Source organism: Chiloscyllium plagiosum, unplaced genomic scaffold, assembly GCF_037043375.1.
Source record: "Chiloscyllium plagiosum isolate Xiang-an unplaced genomic scaffold, Cpla_swu_hap1 HiC_scaffold_2, whole genome shotgun sequence".
Lineage (NCBI taxonomy): Eukaryota > Metazoa > Chordata > Chondrichthyes > Orectolobiformes > Hemiscylliidae > Chiloscyllium > Chiloscyllium plagiosum.
The window spans coordinates 54408590-54426965 of NW_028270140.1; the positions used below are offsets into that span (position 1 = coordinate 54408590).

General features: G+C 41.8%; 1 protein-coding gene across 19 annotated transcripts in view; it reads right to left on the reverse strand.

Annotated features, from left to right (window-relative positions):
- Nucleotides 1–18376, reverse strand: part of mpdz (multiple PDZ domain crumbs cell polarity complex component) — a 368137-nt gene that overhangs the window by 163070 nt on the left and 186691 nt on the right. For all 19 annotated transcript variants that reach the window (XM_087996853.1, XM_087996875.1, XM_087996857.1 and 16 more), the window contains one exon: nucleotides 4400–4598. In XM_087996853.1, coding sequence (XP_087852979.1) covers nucleotides 4400–4598 — 199 coding nt within the window. The remainder of the gene's footprint in view (nucleotides 1–4399; nucleotides 4599–18376) is intronic.

Sequence of the window (18376 nt, forward strand, 5' to 3'; positions counted from 1 at the left end):
TCCCAGATGTCCACCTATTTTGAACAACGTGCTTTTCCAACCTCTGTTATCCAGACAGCCCTCCACTGCACTGCCTCCATTCCCCATTCCACTGCTCTAAAGCCACCCCTCTATAACTGTAATAAAGACAGAATTCCCCTTGTCCTCACCTAGCACCCACAAGTCTTCTCCTCCTCCAATGCATTATCCTTAAACACTTCCGCCAACTCCAACTAGACCCCACCACCAAGAACCATCTTCTCCTCTCCCACCCCTCTATGCATTCCACAAGGACCGTTCTGTTTGACAATCCTTGGTTCGCGCCACTCTCGCCACCAATACTGCTGAACCCCCAGGTACCTTACCCTGCAACCGGAAAAGATACAAAACGTGCTGGCATCCCCCACCCCCCTCACTTCCATCCAGGGCCCCAAGCAGTCCTTTCAGGTAAGACAGAGGTTCACCTGGCACTCCTCCAACCTAGTTTACTGTATCCAGTGCTCCCCATGTGGCCTTCTCTACATTGGGGAGACCAAACATAAACTAAGGGAAAGTTTTGCGAGCAACTCAGCTGGCCTTGCAGGGGCCGACCTGACCTCCCAGCCAGCGCTCATTTTAATTCCCCTTTCCAACCCCTTTCCGAAATGACCATCCTTGGCTGCCTCCATTGCCACAACAAATCAGACCACAAGTTGGAGGAACAAGACTTCATCTTCTGCCTGGGCAGTCTGCAGCCCAGAGGACTCAACATTGAGTTCTCCAATTTCAAATAACCTCCCTTCCCATCACCTGACTCACTTCCCTCCCTCTCCTACTCCTCTCATTGACCCTTCCTTCATGCCACCAACTGGATTCATTCTTCCCTTCGGCCAGCAAGGTTGCACCCTCTACCGGTGTTTACCTATCCCCACCTTACCAACCCTGTCCTCCACCCCCTTCATCTGCACCCTTACACCCACCCCCAGTTCTGAAGAAGGGTTACACCTGAAATACTGACTTCTCCTGATGCTGCCTGGCTTGCTGTGTTCTTCCAGCCTCCTGCGGCTCATTTCCTTTCCAATGGAAGGTGAGCTGAAGTGCTGTGTTAGTCCCTTTTTGCTAGTCTGTTTGTTTATAAAAATGATATTTCAAAAGTTGATTGTTGGATTTTCACAGGAAATTTAAATACAGTTAGGGTACGACCTAAGTTAAAGAAAAGACCAGATAATATGTGGAGAAGACATGGTCTGTATGCTGGTCCTGACATTTTTTTTTAAAGAAAGGATCTATTTCCCTTTAGAATATTGTGAATTTTCTCAGCCACAGTAGTAGAATTTGTCAAAGCTATCAAAATATATAAGGAGAGTTTTAGAGCAGGTTAGTGAATGAGAGTTGACTTGGAGTCTCTTCAGTAAGATGGAACAGCTTAATAAAAATAATAACTAGACATGGAAAAGCCTCAAGGAAGTGTGTTTTAGTGTTGAAGTAATTACAATTTAGTTGACAAAACAAGGTGAAACTGTGTTCCTACTTCACCTATCTACATCACAGACTAACATTCATATTCCACCGTTCTATTATGAATATGGTAAACAATAGGATACCAACTAGATCATCTGTGTTTTGTGATGCTAATTGAGGGATACATATTGACTAGGACATGTGGAATAATTCCTTAGCTCTTTCAAATAGTGCTTTTTTTTCCCCCATCCATCTGATAGGCAGATAGCGCCTTTGTTGGACATCTCATCTGAAATATGGCAGCTTCACTCTCCTCAGTACTGTATTGGAGTTGCAGTCTTGGTTTTTACATTATTGAGCTCTGAAGTGAGACTTGACTCTGAGACCTTGTGGGTCAGAGATAAGGACACTCCCAACTGAGTTACAGCTGATAGCATTTCACTGAATTTCCCCTGTACTTATTAAATCTGTGTCCTCTGGTTTCACCGAGTGCAAACAGATGTTCCATTAAAGAGGAAGTAAGCCAGATGCATTTCTCTCAAAAAGGGTCAAGAGTTATTTGTTAGTTATCTACTTACCTCTACGTTTTCAAGGACCATAATCAACAAGAATAAAGATACAGAGAAGCCTCGGTTATCCGAATATCAATTATCCAAAATTCAGATTATCTGAACAAGATCACAAGGTCGCATAAAAACATTACATCAAAGACATAAGTGAATTTGGATTACTTGTACTGAAGAATATGTGAAAATGCTGGAAAAAAACCCAAGAAACACAAGAAGCAACAATGACTGGACTTTTTTAACGTAAGGGTTAGTTGCATAACCGCTTGCAAAAGTAACTGCTTTATTCCCGTTACTTTACCGGGCTTTTATGGATAAAATGGAAGAGAAGGTAAACATATTCGTGAGGCAATGCTTCTGTCTTTCCATTGCGACACTGCATTCAGCAGAAACTGACAAATGCTCTCATGATTGTGGAAGCTGCTCGGGAGCTTACTTGTTGAAATTTCATATATTTATGATGTGGTAAGGGTTTAGTCCTTCTCAGTTTAACTAGCAACTTGCAGAATGCAAAGATTAACTTGTTTAAATAGCAGACTCAAATTATAGATTTAAACAAACTCTCCAGTAGAGCACAGCATTAGATCAGTATGGCTTCTTGTTTAAGGTCAAACCGATTATCCAAATAATCAATTATCCGAATGAAATACTGCCACCCAACTCATTTGGATAATCGAGGTTCCTCTGTATATGATTGGTATGCTAGCTTTTCACATTACAATTGCAGATCCTCCTCATCGAGTGTATGCGTGACAAACTCATTTAGAAATAACATTACATTTAGAAATAACATTACATAACAGTAATGAGGTCACACTGATATACTAAATGTTGCAGTCAACTGAATAATTCAATATTAAATAAAATGTGATGAAAATATGAAACACTAATTAAAATTGTTAAATGTTTAAGATATCAAATATTTCAAAGCAGCAATTAGTTATCAAAAATACAAAAGGAAAAATAAATTCTAATCCACTGAATAGAAAGATTAGATTTTCAAAAATGAAGGCGTATTTATGGTTGACTTTTTGTTAATTCACAAGCTTGGGAATCCTACTGGTGTCAAATGTGAAGAGATAAAAATCATAGTGCACTTTTTCCCAAGAAAATCCATTGATAACAAAGTTGTATTTTGAAATGGAAGAAAAAAATACCTGACTGTGGCAGTAACAGTTTACTCATTCCAAAAAAAAGGTTGAATTTACACTTCCCAATATTTTTGGCTTGGGCTTTCTTTAATCAACAGCCTAAATTTACTTCTGTTTTCTTCTCTCTCCCACCCCCAGTGAAACAGGTTAAGGATTTGTTGAATGTGGACAAATGCTAATAGCTTGTCAAGCTATCCTTGGATAAGGACTTCTGTGAGGAAAATAAACATTTTCATAAGAGCTTTAATTGGTTTGATTTAAAATATACATCTCTTGGCACTGTTTTCATACAAAAGTCAAAGTGAGCAAGACAACAAGTTGAGAAATTGACAGGGACTGCCTGGCTCTCAAGATGAAATCCCAAGAACCAAATTTAATAAGTTTGAGGCAAAGTCATGGCTAGTTAAGTGCACACAAATATCCAAAACTAAAGCCCAAGTTTCAACACTTCAGATTGTCTAATTGCATCAATGTTTCTTTGATATACTATTTGAATGACTGCTAAATTTTATTTTCCTCTTCAAATATTTTGAGATAAGTTAGGGTAGAATTGCTTTCATTTTTCATGCAATTTTCAAAATGATTTAAATAGTAATCTATTGTTTAATTTTTATAGCATATCAACAGTGAAACTGTTGACTTTTGCTTTTATTCAATTCATATTTCAGGATCTACTTTCAACCTGTATGTTTCACAATCAATTATTTCATGCTGAAATTTTAAGTTAAAAGAACAGTACAGTTTATCTTCTGCTTTATTATGTGAGAACACTTCAAAGTAATTGCCTGCCTGTATTGCTTGGTGCATCGCTTTGGACCCTGGAGAAACCACTGACTTTGCATCAGATTCAAACTGGCTTCCGTAAATGGTATATTCACACCATATATGTTAGGAAACCTTTCTGGGCAACTTTGACAGTTAGTGTTAGTGTTAGCATCACTCTGCTGCTGTCAGCTCTAACGGCCTTCAGGGCATTCTACAGTACATTAATGAAAAATGAGTTCAAGTGGTATAAAAGCAGTGGGATAAGGATGAAGCATGACATATTTTGTGTACTTTTCTGTGTGTTTTGATTTTCTGTATTATTACTTACATTTGTATGTATTCATATAGCCTGTAAAATGGTTTCAATATATTACTGTCTCAAGTCCCTGCTATGCCGTCTGCCAGAGGGATTTAACCATTAAAAACGTCTTGTTTTTATCATCTAACCTTCCACCACACCAATAATTATCTGAATCTTAATTTTCTTTTGCCACTTACGTTATGTCTGGTCCAATTAAAGAGTATCTTCGAAGCATTGCACGAGACTCAGCATTGGTGAGGTCTGTAGTTGGTTCCCCATTGATTGCTAAGATGGAGTCACCTACCCCAATTCGGCCATCACGACTGATGGATCCACCATGAATAATATTACGCACTATCATTCCTGAGCCATCCTTACTGGCACTCACAGTCATTCCTACAAGATTAGGAAGAAATGTGAAATAACATTAGCCATTTAACACAAAAAGCCATTTTTTCCATACACTTGTATAATGAACCTACTTGTATAATTCTGGCTTTCTCAATGTATTTAATTACCTGAGGAAAACAACAATATTCGAAAGACATTTCAAGAGAAAAACTCAAATTCCTCTGATCTCTGCAAAGTATTACAAATGAACTAATCTGAAATTGATTACGAATTGCTGACTTCCTTTACCAACATTTCATTAGTCCCAAAAGAACTGGAAATAGTTCATTAATTGTTCATTAACAGCAAAACATGGATTTTTCAAGCAATGAACCTACTTAAAGAAATTAAAATCAACAGATAGAACACCAAAGAAATTCCTCTCAAAGAAAAACATGCTTGCCTTTCCATTCAAATCTGTTAGCTTAATTCCTACATTATAATCTATTGGAACAGCAACTAAATGTTAACAACATTCCTGATTGTTTAAAAATATGAATTTTTAAAAAATTGTCAGTTTTTAATAAAATAAATTTCCTTCACAAGATTGTGCCACAGACAGTTTCTTAGCTACAGCAGTAGAAAGTAACACCCATAGATGGACTGATTCATTTGGGGTAGAGTTTCTGCTTTGAAAGGAATCAGCACAAGTTTACTAAAGCAAAACACTGTTTTTACTTCAGATTTCTAACATCCAAAGTGCGGTGAAAAACTCAGCAGGTCTGGCAGCATCTATGGAAACAGAAACAGAGGTTAACAGTTCACAAAATATTAACTATGTTTCTCTCTCCATGAATGGTGCCACATCTGCTGAGATTTTTCAACACTATTTCAGCAAGATCCTCTAATTATTTGTATAACAGTACAAGAAAGATCATTTAAGCAAGTGCAATGCTCAATTTTATTATTAAAAAAATCCTCAATTAAGTTAAGGGTGGTAAGAAAGTTCAATATATAAATAGCTGTTTGTAAGTGTTTGTAAGTCAATAAGTGTTTGTAAGAACGAAGCATTTTAAGACATTTTAATTGAAGTGTATGTCCACAACCAGTGAATAAAAACAGACTTTTAGTAATATTGACAATGGAAATTACCTTAAACTACATATCATTTAATAATTAAAAGATGATATTATGGCTTCTGCAACTTGCCAGTTCATTACACATCCAATTCATGGCTCGAAACAGCTTTCCAAAATCATGAACAATGGCTCTTCTGGTGGCATCAGTGGGGTTAATCTGGTTAGGTGGGTAGACATGTACATGGTGGAGAAAGTTAAAACTGCTAAAACTTTCAGGATGTCATAAAGTCAGGACAAACTCATCAACTTTTGTCTTTAACTTGAATGTCATCTGCAGCACAGAGCAACACACATTTGACAGGTGGATCAGTGTTTTACATGTGGGGACACAGTAATTAATGATCATAGGAGGAAGTGTCATGGGATCTGACAAGAATAGTCAGATCTGCAGAGGTTAATCAGATTGAGGCATGAAGAAAGGCACTAAAACAATAATCATGGCAGACTTCAATATGCAGGTGGATTAGAAAAACTGTTGGTAATGGATCCCAAGAAACAGAATTCGTGGAATGTCTATGAGACTTTTCTTTTTAAAGAGTAGCTTGTGGTTGTGCCCACTAGGGAACAGGCAATTCTGATTTCAGTGATGTCTAATAACGCAGACTTTATTAAGGTGAAGGAACCTCAAGGAGGCAGTGATCATAACATGATAGAATTCACACTGCATTTCGAGGGAGAAGCTGGAATCAGAAATAATGGTTTTATAGTGGAGTAAGAGGTAACTACAATGACACAAGGGAGGAGTTGGCCAGAGTTGATGGGAAGGGGAGCATACCAGGAAAGGCAGTAAAGCAGCAATGACAGGAATTTCTGGGAATCATTTAGGAGGCACTGTACAAATTCAGCTCCAGGAAGGAGAAACAAGGTGAGCTCAAACCAACGATGGCTGTTAAGGGATGTCAAGGAGAACATAATTGCAAAAAATAAACCTGGTGAGTGTGAGTGGGAAGCCAGTGGATTGGGAACCCATTAAAAGAGCTCAAGAAAACTAAAACCGCAAGAAGGGCAGAAGATAAAATCAAAGAATGAGCAAGATAGTAATATAAATGAAGATTGCAAGAGCCTTTTTTAAAATATAGATAAGAAAGAGGTGAGGGTGGACATTCGACCACTGGAAAATGAGGCTGAAATCGGTCACAAAGTAATTGCGGAAGAACTGAAGTATTTTGCATCTGTCCTCACAATAGAAGACACCAGCAGCATACGAAAGTCAATGGGCAGAAGGGAGTATAATAGCCACCAGTAAGATGAAGTTGCTGGAGAACTGGAAGTTCTGAAGGTAGATAAATAACCTGGACCAGATGGAGTATACCCCAGGAATTGGAAGGAGATACTGGAAGAGTCTGTAAAGACATTGGTGATTATGTTTCAGGAATCACTGGAGCCATGGAGGGTCCAGAGGACTAGAAATGCAAATGACTCACCCCTTTTAAAGATGGGAGCAAGATAGAAGATAAGAAATCATAGGCCTAATGTCAGTTGCTGATAAGATTTTAGAGTCCGTTATTAAGGAGGAGATTGTGAAATACTTGGAAGTTCATGGTAAAAGAAAGCCAAGTCAGTATGGCTTTGTCAATGTAGGCCATGCAGAACAAGTCTGTTAAAATTCTTGAAGGGAGATAATGAGCAGGTTGGTCAAAGGAGTGCCAGAGGATGTGACCTATATGGATTTCCAGAAGGCCTTTGACAAGGTACCACACAGGAGGCTGCTAAATGAGATAAGATCAGAAGTAATGGTTTTAATGGTGTTATAGAGTCATAGAGTTATACAGCATGAAAACAGGCCCTTTGGCTCAAACTGGCCCATGTCAAGAGTGTGGTGCTGGAAAAGCACAGCCAGTCAGGCAGCATCTGAGGAGCAGGAGAATCGACGTTTCAAGCATAAGCCCTTCATCAGGAATGAAGCTTGTGGGTTGGTGTTCAGAGATAAATGTAAATGGGGTGGAGTTGGGGGGAGATAGCTGGGAAAGCGAAAGGTGGATGAAGGTGAGGGAGAAGTTGACAGGTCAGAGGTGGCAGTGATGGATGGGTTCCGAGGGCAGTGCTGAGTTGGAGGCTTAGGACTGGGATAATGTGGGGGGAGGGGAAATGAGGAAGCTGTTGAAATCCACATTTATCCCGTGTACTTGCAGGGTCCCAAGGCGGAATATGAGGCGTTCCTCCTCGAGGTGTCGGGTGGTAACGGTTTGGCAGTGGAGGCGGCCCAGAATCTGCATGTCCTTGATGGAATGGGAGGGGGATTTGAAGTGTTCAGCCATGGGGCGGTGGGGCTGGTGGGTGCGGGTGTCCCAGATTTTGTTCGCTGAAACGATCTGCAAGAAGGTGTCCTGTCTCCCCGATTTAGAGGAGACCACATCGGCAACAACGGATGCAGTAGATGACATCAGTAGAGGTGCAGGTGAATTTTTGATGGATGTGGAAGGATCCCTTGGGGCCTTGGATGGAGGTGAGGGGAGTGTTGTGGGCACGGGTTTTGCACTTCCTGCGGTGACAGAGAAAGGTGCCAGGAGTGGGGTGTGGGCTGGTGGGGGATGTGGACCTAACGAGGGAGTAGCCGAGGGAATTGTCTTTTTAGAATGTCGATATGGGTGGGGAGGGAAATATATCTCAGGTGATGGGTCCATTTGGAGGTGGTGGAAGTGGCAGAGGATGATGCGTTGTAAGTGGAGATTGGTGGGGTGGAAGGTGAGGACCAGGGATGTTCAGTCCTTGTTGCGTTTGGAAGGGTAGGGATCAAGGGCAGCGGTGCGCGATGTGGAGGAGATACACTGGAGGGCATTGTCAACAACGGGGAAAGGGAAGTTGCGATCGTGGAAGGAGGAGGCCATCTGGGACTTTCTGAAGTGGAATTGGTCGTCCTGGAAATAGATGCGGCTGAGGCAGAGGAATTTGGAATAGGGAACAACAGATGCAGCAGAGACGGAGGAATTGGAAACAAGCCCACCAACTCCCACAGCTACCTAGACTACATGTCCTCCCACCCTACCTCCTGCAAATCCACCTATCGCTTTCCCAGCTATCCCCCCCACAACTCTACCCCCTCCCATTTATCTCTCAGCCCCAAACCACAAGCCTTATTCCTGATGACGGGCCTATGCCCGAAATGTCGATTCACCTGCTCCTCGGATGCTGCCTGACCCGCTGTGCTTTTCCAGCACCACACTCTCGACTCTGATCTCCAGCATCTGCCGTCCTCACTTTCTCTTTCAAATTCGTCCATGCTGACAATGATGCCAAATCAGCTAGTCCCAACTGCCTGCATTTGGTTTATAACCTTCTAAACCCTTCCCATCCATGTACCTATCCAAATGTTTTTTAAAATGTTTCTATTGTAGCTGCCTCAACCACATTCTCTGGCGGTCCATTCCATATATGCATCACTCTCTGCATGAAGAAGTTGCCCCTCAGATCCTTCTTAAACCTATGCCCTCTAGTTTTCACTTTCCCATCCCGATGAAAAAGATTATATACATTCATCCTATCTATGTTCCTGATGATTTTATACACCCCAAGGAGGCCACCCCTCATTCTCTAAAGTTTCAAGGAATTAAGTCCTATCCTGGCTAACCTCTCCCTATAACTCAGTTCTACTAGCCCTGGCAACATCATCATAAATATTCTTTGCACTCTTTCCAATTTAACTATAGTTTTCCTACAATAGGCTGATGAAAACTGTATACAATTCTCCAAGTGAGGCCTTACCAGCGACTTTTACAGAGTGGTGAGGAGAAAGGGTGGAGAGAAGCGAGGGCTGCCGGCAAGGGTAAATTTTCTCACTTAAAAATGGACTTATCTCAGAAGTCGAGTCTCCACTTTTACAGAACGGCGAGGAGAGAGGGCAAAGAGAAGCGAGAGCTGCCGGGAAAGGAGAACGCGAGAACCGTTTTTAAAGGAGCAGCAGAGAGAGAGGCCACAGCAAAGCGCAGAGGACTCCTGGGTATATATTTGGGCAGCGGCTGAATACCGATGTCCCCCACCCGCCCTTCTCCTTTAACCAAAAAAAAGGACTTTCGTGTGTTGCTAAGGTAAGGCGTTTCAATTGATATTTCTTGTGTACTGTGTGATTGATTAAAGGTTTACAATTAGTTGGTTAGTTGAATAAGACCATAGAGAAGTGCTAGAAATTATTTAACTCATAAATTTGGATAAATTAATTAAATAAGTAGAGATGGCTGAACAGGTGATGTGCTGTAGCTGTATGACGTGGGAGCTGGTTGATCCTATTGTGAACGGCAGTGACCACATCTGCAGCAAGTGTTGGTTGCTGGAAGAACTCCGGATCAGAACTGATTATTTGGAATGTGAGCTTCAAACACTGTGGCACATTTGGGAGGGGTAGAATTTCCTGGATGCTTTGTTTCAGGAGGCAGTCACACCCGATAGATTAAGTAATTCAAATTCAGTTGGTGATCAGGAACAACAGGATGTGACAGTAAGTGAGGCAGGTAGGGGCTTCTGAGTTCAGGAGTGGAGGAGCCTCAGCCCTTCACCTTGTCCAACAGATATGAGATTTTTGCTCCCTGTATGGATGAGGAAAAGGGCTGTGGACAGGATGTGCCAGCTGACCACGGCACCATGGTACAGAAGGCCATTCAAGGGGAGGGTGCAAAAAGACAAGTAGTTGTTATAGGGGATTCTATAGTTAGGGGGACAGATAGTATTTTTTGCGAGCCAGATCAGGAGTCCCGCATGGTGTATTGCCAGCCTGGTGTCAGGGTGCAGGACATCCCCAACTGGCTTGAAAGGATATTGGAGCAGGAGGGAGAAGATCCAGTTGTTGGGGACCACAAAGAACAAAGAAAATTTACAGCCCAGTAACAGGCCCTTCAGCCCTCCAAGCCTGAGCCGATCCAAATGTACTGCCTAAACATGTTGGTCAATTCCTAAGCATCTGTATCCCTCTGTTCCCCACCTACTCATGCATCTGTCCAGGCGCATCTTAAATGAATCTGCCATGCCTGCCTCTACCACCTCTGCTGGCAAAGCGTTCCAAACGCCCACCACCCTCTGTGTGAAGTACTTGCCGCGTGTATCCCCCTTAAACTTTCCACCTCTCACCTTGAAAGTGTGACCTCTCGTTATTGACCACGTTGGTACTAACAACATAGGCAAGGCTAGGAAAGAGGTCCAGTTTGGGGAATATCAAACACTAGGAAGGAAATTGAAGAACAGGTCCACGACGGTCATAATCTCTAGATTACCGCCCAAGCCACGTGCTAACTGGCATAGGGATAAGAAAATTAGGGAAATAAATGCGTGGCTAAAAGATTGGTGTGGAAAAGAGAGATTCTATTTCATGGGACATTGGCATCAGTTTTGGAACTGGGGCGATCTGTCGATCTGTACCAATGGGGCGATCTCCACCTGAACTGATCTGGAACCAGTGTTCTGGTGAAAAAGGGTGGCCACTAGGACTTCAAACATGTGAGTTGTGGGGGAAGAGAAAGGGAAAGGGAAAGCAACAGAGAGAATGGAGTCTAGTAGAAAGATAAGCAGCAGGTAAGAATTTGTGCAGAGTTTAAGTTCAAGTCAGACTAGGAATGAAGCAAAAAGGAAGGGTAACTTAGGATATATTACTAGAGATGTTGGAAATTATGAGGATAAGAAAATTAGCATTAAGAAGCTTTACCTGAATGCTCATAGTATTCGTAACAAAGTAGATGAATTATCGTGAATGATTATGATGTGGTAGGCATCACAGAGACGTGGTTGTAGGGGGTTCAGGACTGGCAGTTAAACATCCAAGGATTTACAACTTATCGAAAAGACAGGAAGGTGGGCGGGGGTGGTGGGGGTTAGTGAAGAATGAAATTAAATCTATGGCACTGAATGACATAGGATCAGACGATGTGGAGTCTGTGTGGGTGGAGTTGAGGAACCACAAAGGCAAAAAAATCATAATGGGAGTTATGTACAGACCTCCCAGCAGTGGTCAGGACCAGGGACGCAAGATGTACCAGGAAATAGATAGAGCATGTCAGAAAGGCAAGGTCACAGTGATCATGGGGGACTTCGATATGCAAATGGACTGGGCGAATAGTGTTGCCGGTGGACCCAAAGAAAGGAACTCATGGAATGCTTACAGGATGGCGTTTTAGAACAGCTTGTGATGGAGCTCACAAGGGGGCAGGCTATTCCAGACTTATTGCTATGTAATGAGCCAGACTTTATAAAATATTTTAAAGTAAGGGTACACTTAGGAGGCAGCAATCACAATATGGTAGAGTTCAGTCTGTAGTTTGAAAGAGAAGGCAAAATTGGATGTAATGGTGTTACAGTTAAATAAAGGTAATTACAGGGGCATGAGAGAGGAACTGACGAAAATCGAGCCTAGTGGGGAAGACAGTACAGCAACAATGGCAGGAGTTTCTGGGTGTAATTGAGGACACAGTACAGAGGTTCATCCCAAAGAAAAGAAAGTTTACTGGGGGGGATTAGACAGCTATGACTGAGAAAGCATGTCAGGAAATGTATCAAAGAAAAAGAGAGAGCCTATAATGTGACCAAGAGCACTGGGAAATCAGAAGATTCGGAAGACTACAAAAACAAACAGAGGATAACAAAGAGAGAAATAAGGAAGGAGAGGATCAGATATGAAGGTAAGTTAGCCAGTAATATAAGAAATAATAGTAAAAGTTTCTTTCAATACATAAGAAACAAACAACAGGCAAAAGTAGAAATTGGGCTGCTCCAAATTGATGCAGAAAGGCTCGTGTTGGGAGACAAGGAAACAGCTGAAGAACTTAATAAATACATTGTGCCAGTCTTCACAATGGAAGACATGAATAATCTCCCAACAATTAAGGAGAGCCAGAGGGCAGAGTAGAGTTTGGTGGCCATTACAAAACAGACAGTGCTAGAAAAGCTAAAAGGTCTGAAAACTGATAAATCTCCTGGCCCCGATAGGCTACGTCGTGGAGTTCTGAGGGAGGTGGCTGAGGAAATAGCGGAGGAATTGGTTGTGATCTTTCAAAAATCACTGGAGTTAGAAAAGTCCCAGATGATTGGAAAATTGCTGTTGTAACCCCCTTGTTCAATAAAGGAATAAGACAAAAGATGGAAAATTACAAGCTGATTAGCCTAATTTCGGTTGTAGGCAAAATTCTAGTATCCATTGTTAAGGATGAGATTTCTAAATTCTTGGGAGTGCAGGGTTGGATTAGAACAAGTCAGCATGTAGGTCAGTAAGGGAAGGTTGTGCCTGACAAACCAGTTAGAAATCTTTGAAGAGGTAACAAGTAGGTTAAACCAGGGAAACCCAGTGGATGTTATATATCAAGACTTCCAAAGGCCTTTGACAGGGTACCTCATGGGAGGCTGCTGAGTAAGGTGAGGGCCCATGGTGTTCGAGGTGAGCTACTGGCATGGATTGAGGATTGGTTGTCTTACAGAAGGCAGAAGGTTGGGATAAAAGGTTCTTTTTCAGAATGGCAGCTGGTGACAAGTGATGTCCCGCAGGGTTCAGTGTTGGGGCCACTTCGGTTCACTTTATATATTAATGATCTGGATGAAGGGACTGGGGGCATTCTGGTGAAGTTCGCCAATGATGCGCAGTTAGGCGGACTGGCAGGTAGTACTGAGGAGGTGGGAAGCTGCAGAAAGATTTAGACAGTTTTGAAGAGGAAATGGCTGATGAAAGTCAACATTAGCAGATGTGAGGTCTTGCATTTTGGAAAAAAGAATACAGGTATGGTCTATTTCTAATCGGTGAGAAAATTCATAAAGCCAAAGTACAAAGGGAGTGCTAGTCCAGGATTCTCTAAAGGTTGACTTGCAGGTTGAGTCCGTGATTAAGAAAGCAAATGTAATGTCATTTATTTCAAGAGATTTGGAATATAAAAGCAGCAATGAGCTTCTGACACTTTATAAAGCTCTAGTTAGGCGCCATTTAGAATACTGTGTCCCATATTGGGCCCCACACCTCAGGAAGAACATACTGGCACTGGAACGTGTCCAACAGAGATTCACACGGATAATCCCTGGAATAGTAGGCCTAATGCATGATAAACGGCTGAGGACCTTCGGATTGTATTCATGAGAGTTTAGAAGGTTGAGGGGAGATCTAATAGAAACTTACAAGATAATGCATGGCTGAGAAAGGATGGATGCTGGGAATTTGTTTCTGTCAGGTGGGGAGACTACGACCCATTGGCACAAGGATCTTCGAATTAGAGGGCGTCAATTTAGAATGGAAATGAGGAGACATTTCTTCAGCCAGAGCGCGGTGGGCCAATGAAATTCATTGCCACGGAGCACAGTGGAGGCCAGGATGTTAAATGTCTTCAAGGTAGAGATTGATAAATTCTTGACCTTGCAAGTAATTAAGGGCTATGGGGAGAGTGCAGGTAAGTGGAGTCGAAATGCCCATCAGCCATGATTAAATGGCTGAATGGACTCGATGGGCTGAATGGCCTGACTTCCACTCCTATGTCTTATGGTCTTATACAACTGTAACGTGACGTCCCAACTCCTGCACTCACTGCTTCGACCAATGAAAGTCAGCATGCTAAATGTCTTCTTCACCACCCTGTCTACCTGTGAAGCCACTTTCAAAGAACTATGTACTTGTACTCCTATGTTCCTCTATTCCAAAACACTCCTAAGAATCCTACTATTTACTGTACAAGTGCTAACTTGATTTGCCTTTCCAAAATGGAACGCCTCACACTTACCTGGATTGAATTGCATCTGCCAATCCTCAGCCCACTTCCCTATCTAATCAAGATTCCTCTGCAGTTTGATAATCTTCCTCACTAACAACAATAACCCCTAATTCAGTTTCATCCACAAACTTACTAATCATGCCTTGTACATTTACATCTGGATCATTTATGTAAATAACAAATCACAAAGGTCCCAGCACCGATCTCTGTGGCACACCACTAGTCACAGGAATCCAGTCCGAGAAACAACCATCAACCATCACACTCTGCTTCCTACCATCGAGCCAATTTTGAATCCAAATAGCTAGGTCTCCCTGGATCCCATGTATAACCTGCCATGTATCGTCATTGGACAAGCATATGGATGTACATGGAATAGTGTAAGTTAGATGGGCTTCAGGTTGGTATGACAGGTCGGCGCAACATCGAGGGCCAAAGGGCCTGTACTGCGCTGTAATGTTCTATGATCTTATGTCATCACTGTCTACAGGAATAGTGCCAGAAGACTGGAAAATAGCAAATGTTGCCTCCAGGTTCAAGAAGGGGAGTAGAGACAACCCTGGTAATTATAGACCAGTGAGCCTTACTTTGGTTATGGGTAAACTGTTGGAAAAGATTATAAGAGATAGGATTTATAACCATCTACAGAGGAATAAGTCGATTAGGGATAGCCAATGTGATTTTGTGAAGGGTAGGTCATGCCTCACAAACCTTAATGAGTTCTTTGAGGTAACCAAACTGGTGGATAAAGGTAAAGTGATTGATGTGGTGAATATGGGTTTCAGTAAGGAGTTTGATAAGGTGCCCCACGGTAGGCTAATGCACAAAATACAGAGGCATGGGATTGAGGGTGATTTAGCGGTTTGGATCAGAAATTGGCTAGCTGAAAGAGGGTGGTGGTTGATGGGAAATGTTTATCCTGGAGTTCAGTTACTAGTGGTGTACCACAAGGATCTGTTTTGGGGCCACTGCTATTTGCCATTTTTATAAATGACCTGGATGAGGGCATAGAAGGATGGATCAGTAAATTTGCAGATGACATGAAGGTTGGTGGAGTTCTGGATAGTTCTGAAGGATTTTACAGGTTGTAGAGATGGGCTTGGAGGTGAATGGAGTTTAGTGCAAAAATGTATGAGGTGATTCACTTTGGAAGGAGCAATATAAATAAAGAGTACTGGGCTAATGGTAAGATTCTTGGTAGTGTAGATGAGCTGAGAGATCTCAGTGTCCATGTACATAGATCCCTGAAAGTTGCCACCAGGTTGATAAGGCAGCATATGATCTCAGTGTCCATGTACATAGATCCCTGAAAGTTGCCACCAGGTTGATAAGGCAGCATATGGTTTGCTAGCTTTTATTGGGACAGGGATTGAGTTTCAGAGCCATGAGGTCATGCTACAGCTGTACAAAACTCTGATGCAGCTGCACTTGGGAGTACTGCATACAGTTCTGGTCACTGCATTATAGGAAGGATGTGGAAGCCTTGGAAAGAGTTCAGAGGAGGTTTACAGGGATGTTGCCTGGTCTGGAAGGAAGGTCTTATGAGGGATGTGAGGCTGATTTTGTTAGAGAGAAGGTTGAGAGGTGACTTAAATTGAGTCATATAAGATAATCAGAAGGTTAGATAGATGGACAGTAAGAGCCTTTTTCCTCGGATGGTGATGGCTAGCATGAGGGGACATGGCTTTAAATTGAAGGGTGATAGATATAGGACTGATGTCAGAGGTAGTTTCTTTACTCAGAGAGTAGTAGGGGCATGGAACACACTGCCTGCAACAACTTTAAGGGCATTTAAATGGTCATTGGATAAACATATGGATGTAATGGAATAGTGTAGGATAGATAGACTTCAGATTGTTGCATCAACCTGTGGAACCGAGGGCCGAAGGGCCTGTACTGTGCTAAAACGTTCTATGTTCTAATTCTTATGTCTTACCCACGTGAGGACTTGGATCAGCCTCTAATGTGCATCTTGGATCTTATGCTCATCTGAACGTCCAAAGACTAGAAAATCTGGCTCAATAAATAATAAACTACAAAGGCAGAGCTGCAGTTACAGACAGATGCAGCAAGGCTTGGTCAATTAGATCTGTACATTTTAAATTTTATATGCAGTTTCCATAGCAAACTCCTTAGTTAAACAAGAAGCTGAACTAAAAACAGGAAGTGCTGGAAATATTTTAGCAAGAGTTGTATTTGTTGTGATTCCAGATTTCCAGCATCCAAAGTACAATGTTGTTACTTCAGAGATTAAACACTGGGGGTGTTATACAGAGTGGAATTTTATGCCACACAACCCCAATGAGCTTTCTGATTGTAGACAATGATGCCTATTTCTCTTCTTTCCATTTCTTAATTAGTCTTTCTTCCTTCAGATTATCTTTTAAGGGTTTTACCAATATAAAACTTATTTGTGTTCCAGGCAGCATATTTGATGGGGAGTGATTGTGAGGAGGCAGGGAAACAATTACTGCACAATTTGTACAGTCGTCGACAAATGACTATCCTTCTGGATGTTGGAACTATAAATTTCTCCTTTTTAAAATGAGGTTAATTGTTGGATTATTCATTTCACACAGACTAAAGAAGCTGATAATTTTCCTGATTTAAGAGAATAGAAATTGCAAGATGAAAAGACCATATGGCCTGTCAAGTTTGCTCATTTAATGAGATTATGCTTGATGTTGAGATTCACACCTGCTCCCAACAGATTCAATTCCCCGAGACCAAACATCTGTGTCTCTCAGCCAGATCCAATGATGGCATATCCACATGGTCACTGTGGAAACAAAATCCCAGGTTCATATTGAGGATACTTTCCTGATGTTATGTGGTACGACCACAGTGCTAAATTGGATAGTTTCAAACTGACGTAGCAACTCAAGACTGGGCGTCTGTGACAATGCCATCAGCAGCAGCAGAATCATTTTAAAAGCAATGTATCCTGACAACATTCAGACATTAGTACTAAAGACTTGTGCATCAGAACCTGCCCTCCCCTGTGGCCAAGCTGATCCAGTACAGCTACAACACAGATATTAATCCGAATGTAGAAAACTGCAGTCATGTCCAGACACACAAAAAAGGACTATTAAAAGTTTAAACGAAATGGTAAAGCTCCAATAGTCCCACTGGACCGCTCTCTCATTAAAGAAGTGACTGATGGCTTTAGCTGTGGGTCACCACACCTCAAGCAAGTAGTGCGGTAAAAGACAGTCCTTCATGGTAACTTTAATTGGTGCAGAAATTGAACGCAGTTGGCATCACTCTACATCAGACTAGCCATCCAGCCAACTGAGATGACCAGTCACCTATTATCAATCCAAACTATTACCACATCACCAGTACATTCTTGACAAAGAAGTGACAAAAGTAAAGTAAGTAAAGAGATGAAAGAGAGATCATTAATAATGCTATCAACCAGGATTTGCTTTGCAATAACCTGCTCACTGGAGCTCACTTGGGTTCTATCAGAACCACTGAGCTTCTGACCACATTACAGGCTTGCTTTGCACACGGACAAGAAAGATCAAGTCCAGAGGGGAGGGAGAGTGATTGCCCTTGACATAAAGACTGCATTTCTAATGAAGCATTAAGGAGTTCCAGAAAATTAAAATCGGAACAGAAATTCAAGAAGCTCTTCTTAAATGCAATTAGTGATGGATAAAGATGTTGGTCCAGCCAGCGAAGCCCACACACACAGAATGAATGGGAGTTGAGGGAAATGTTGAGGGAATGTACTGATTGCATTCATGGTTGTCACTGTTGCCAGTTAGTCATCTTGGCTCCAGGAGATCACAGCAGGAGCTTCTTAAGGTATCTAGGCTGGCTATCCTCATTAATGACCTTCTTTCCATCATAAAGTCAGAAGCAAGAAGGGTCACCAATGATTGCACAATGTTCAGCACCATTCACAATTCAACTACTGATTCAATTCACATCAAAACGCAGTAAGACTTGGAGAATGCCAGAAGTGACAAGTAAAATAAGTGCCACACAGTCCTAGGTAACGACCATCTTCAACAATAGGGAATTTAATGAT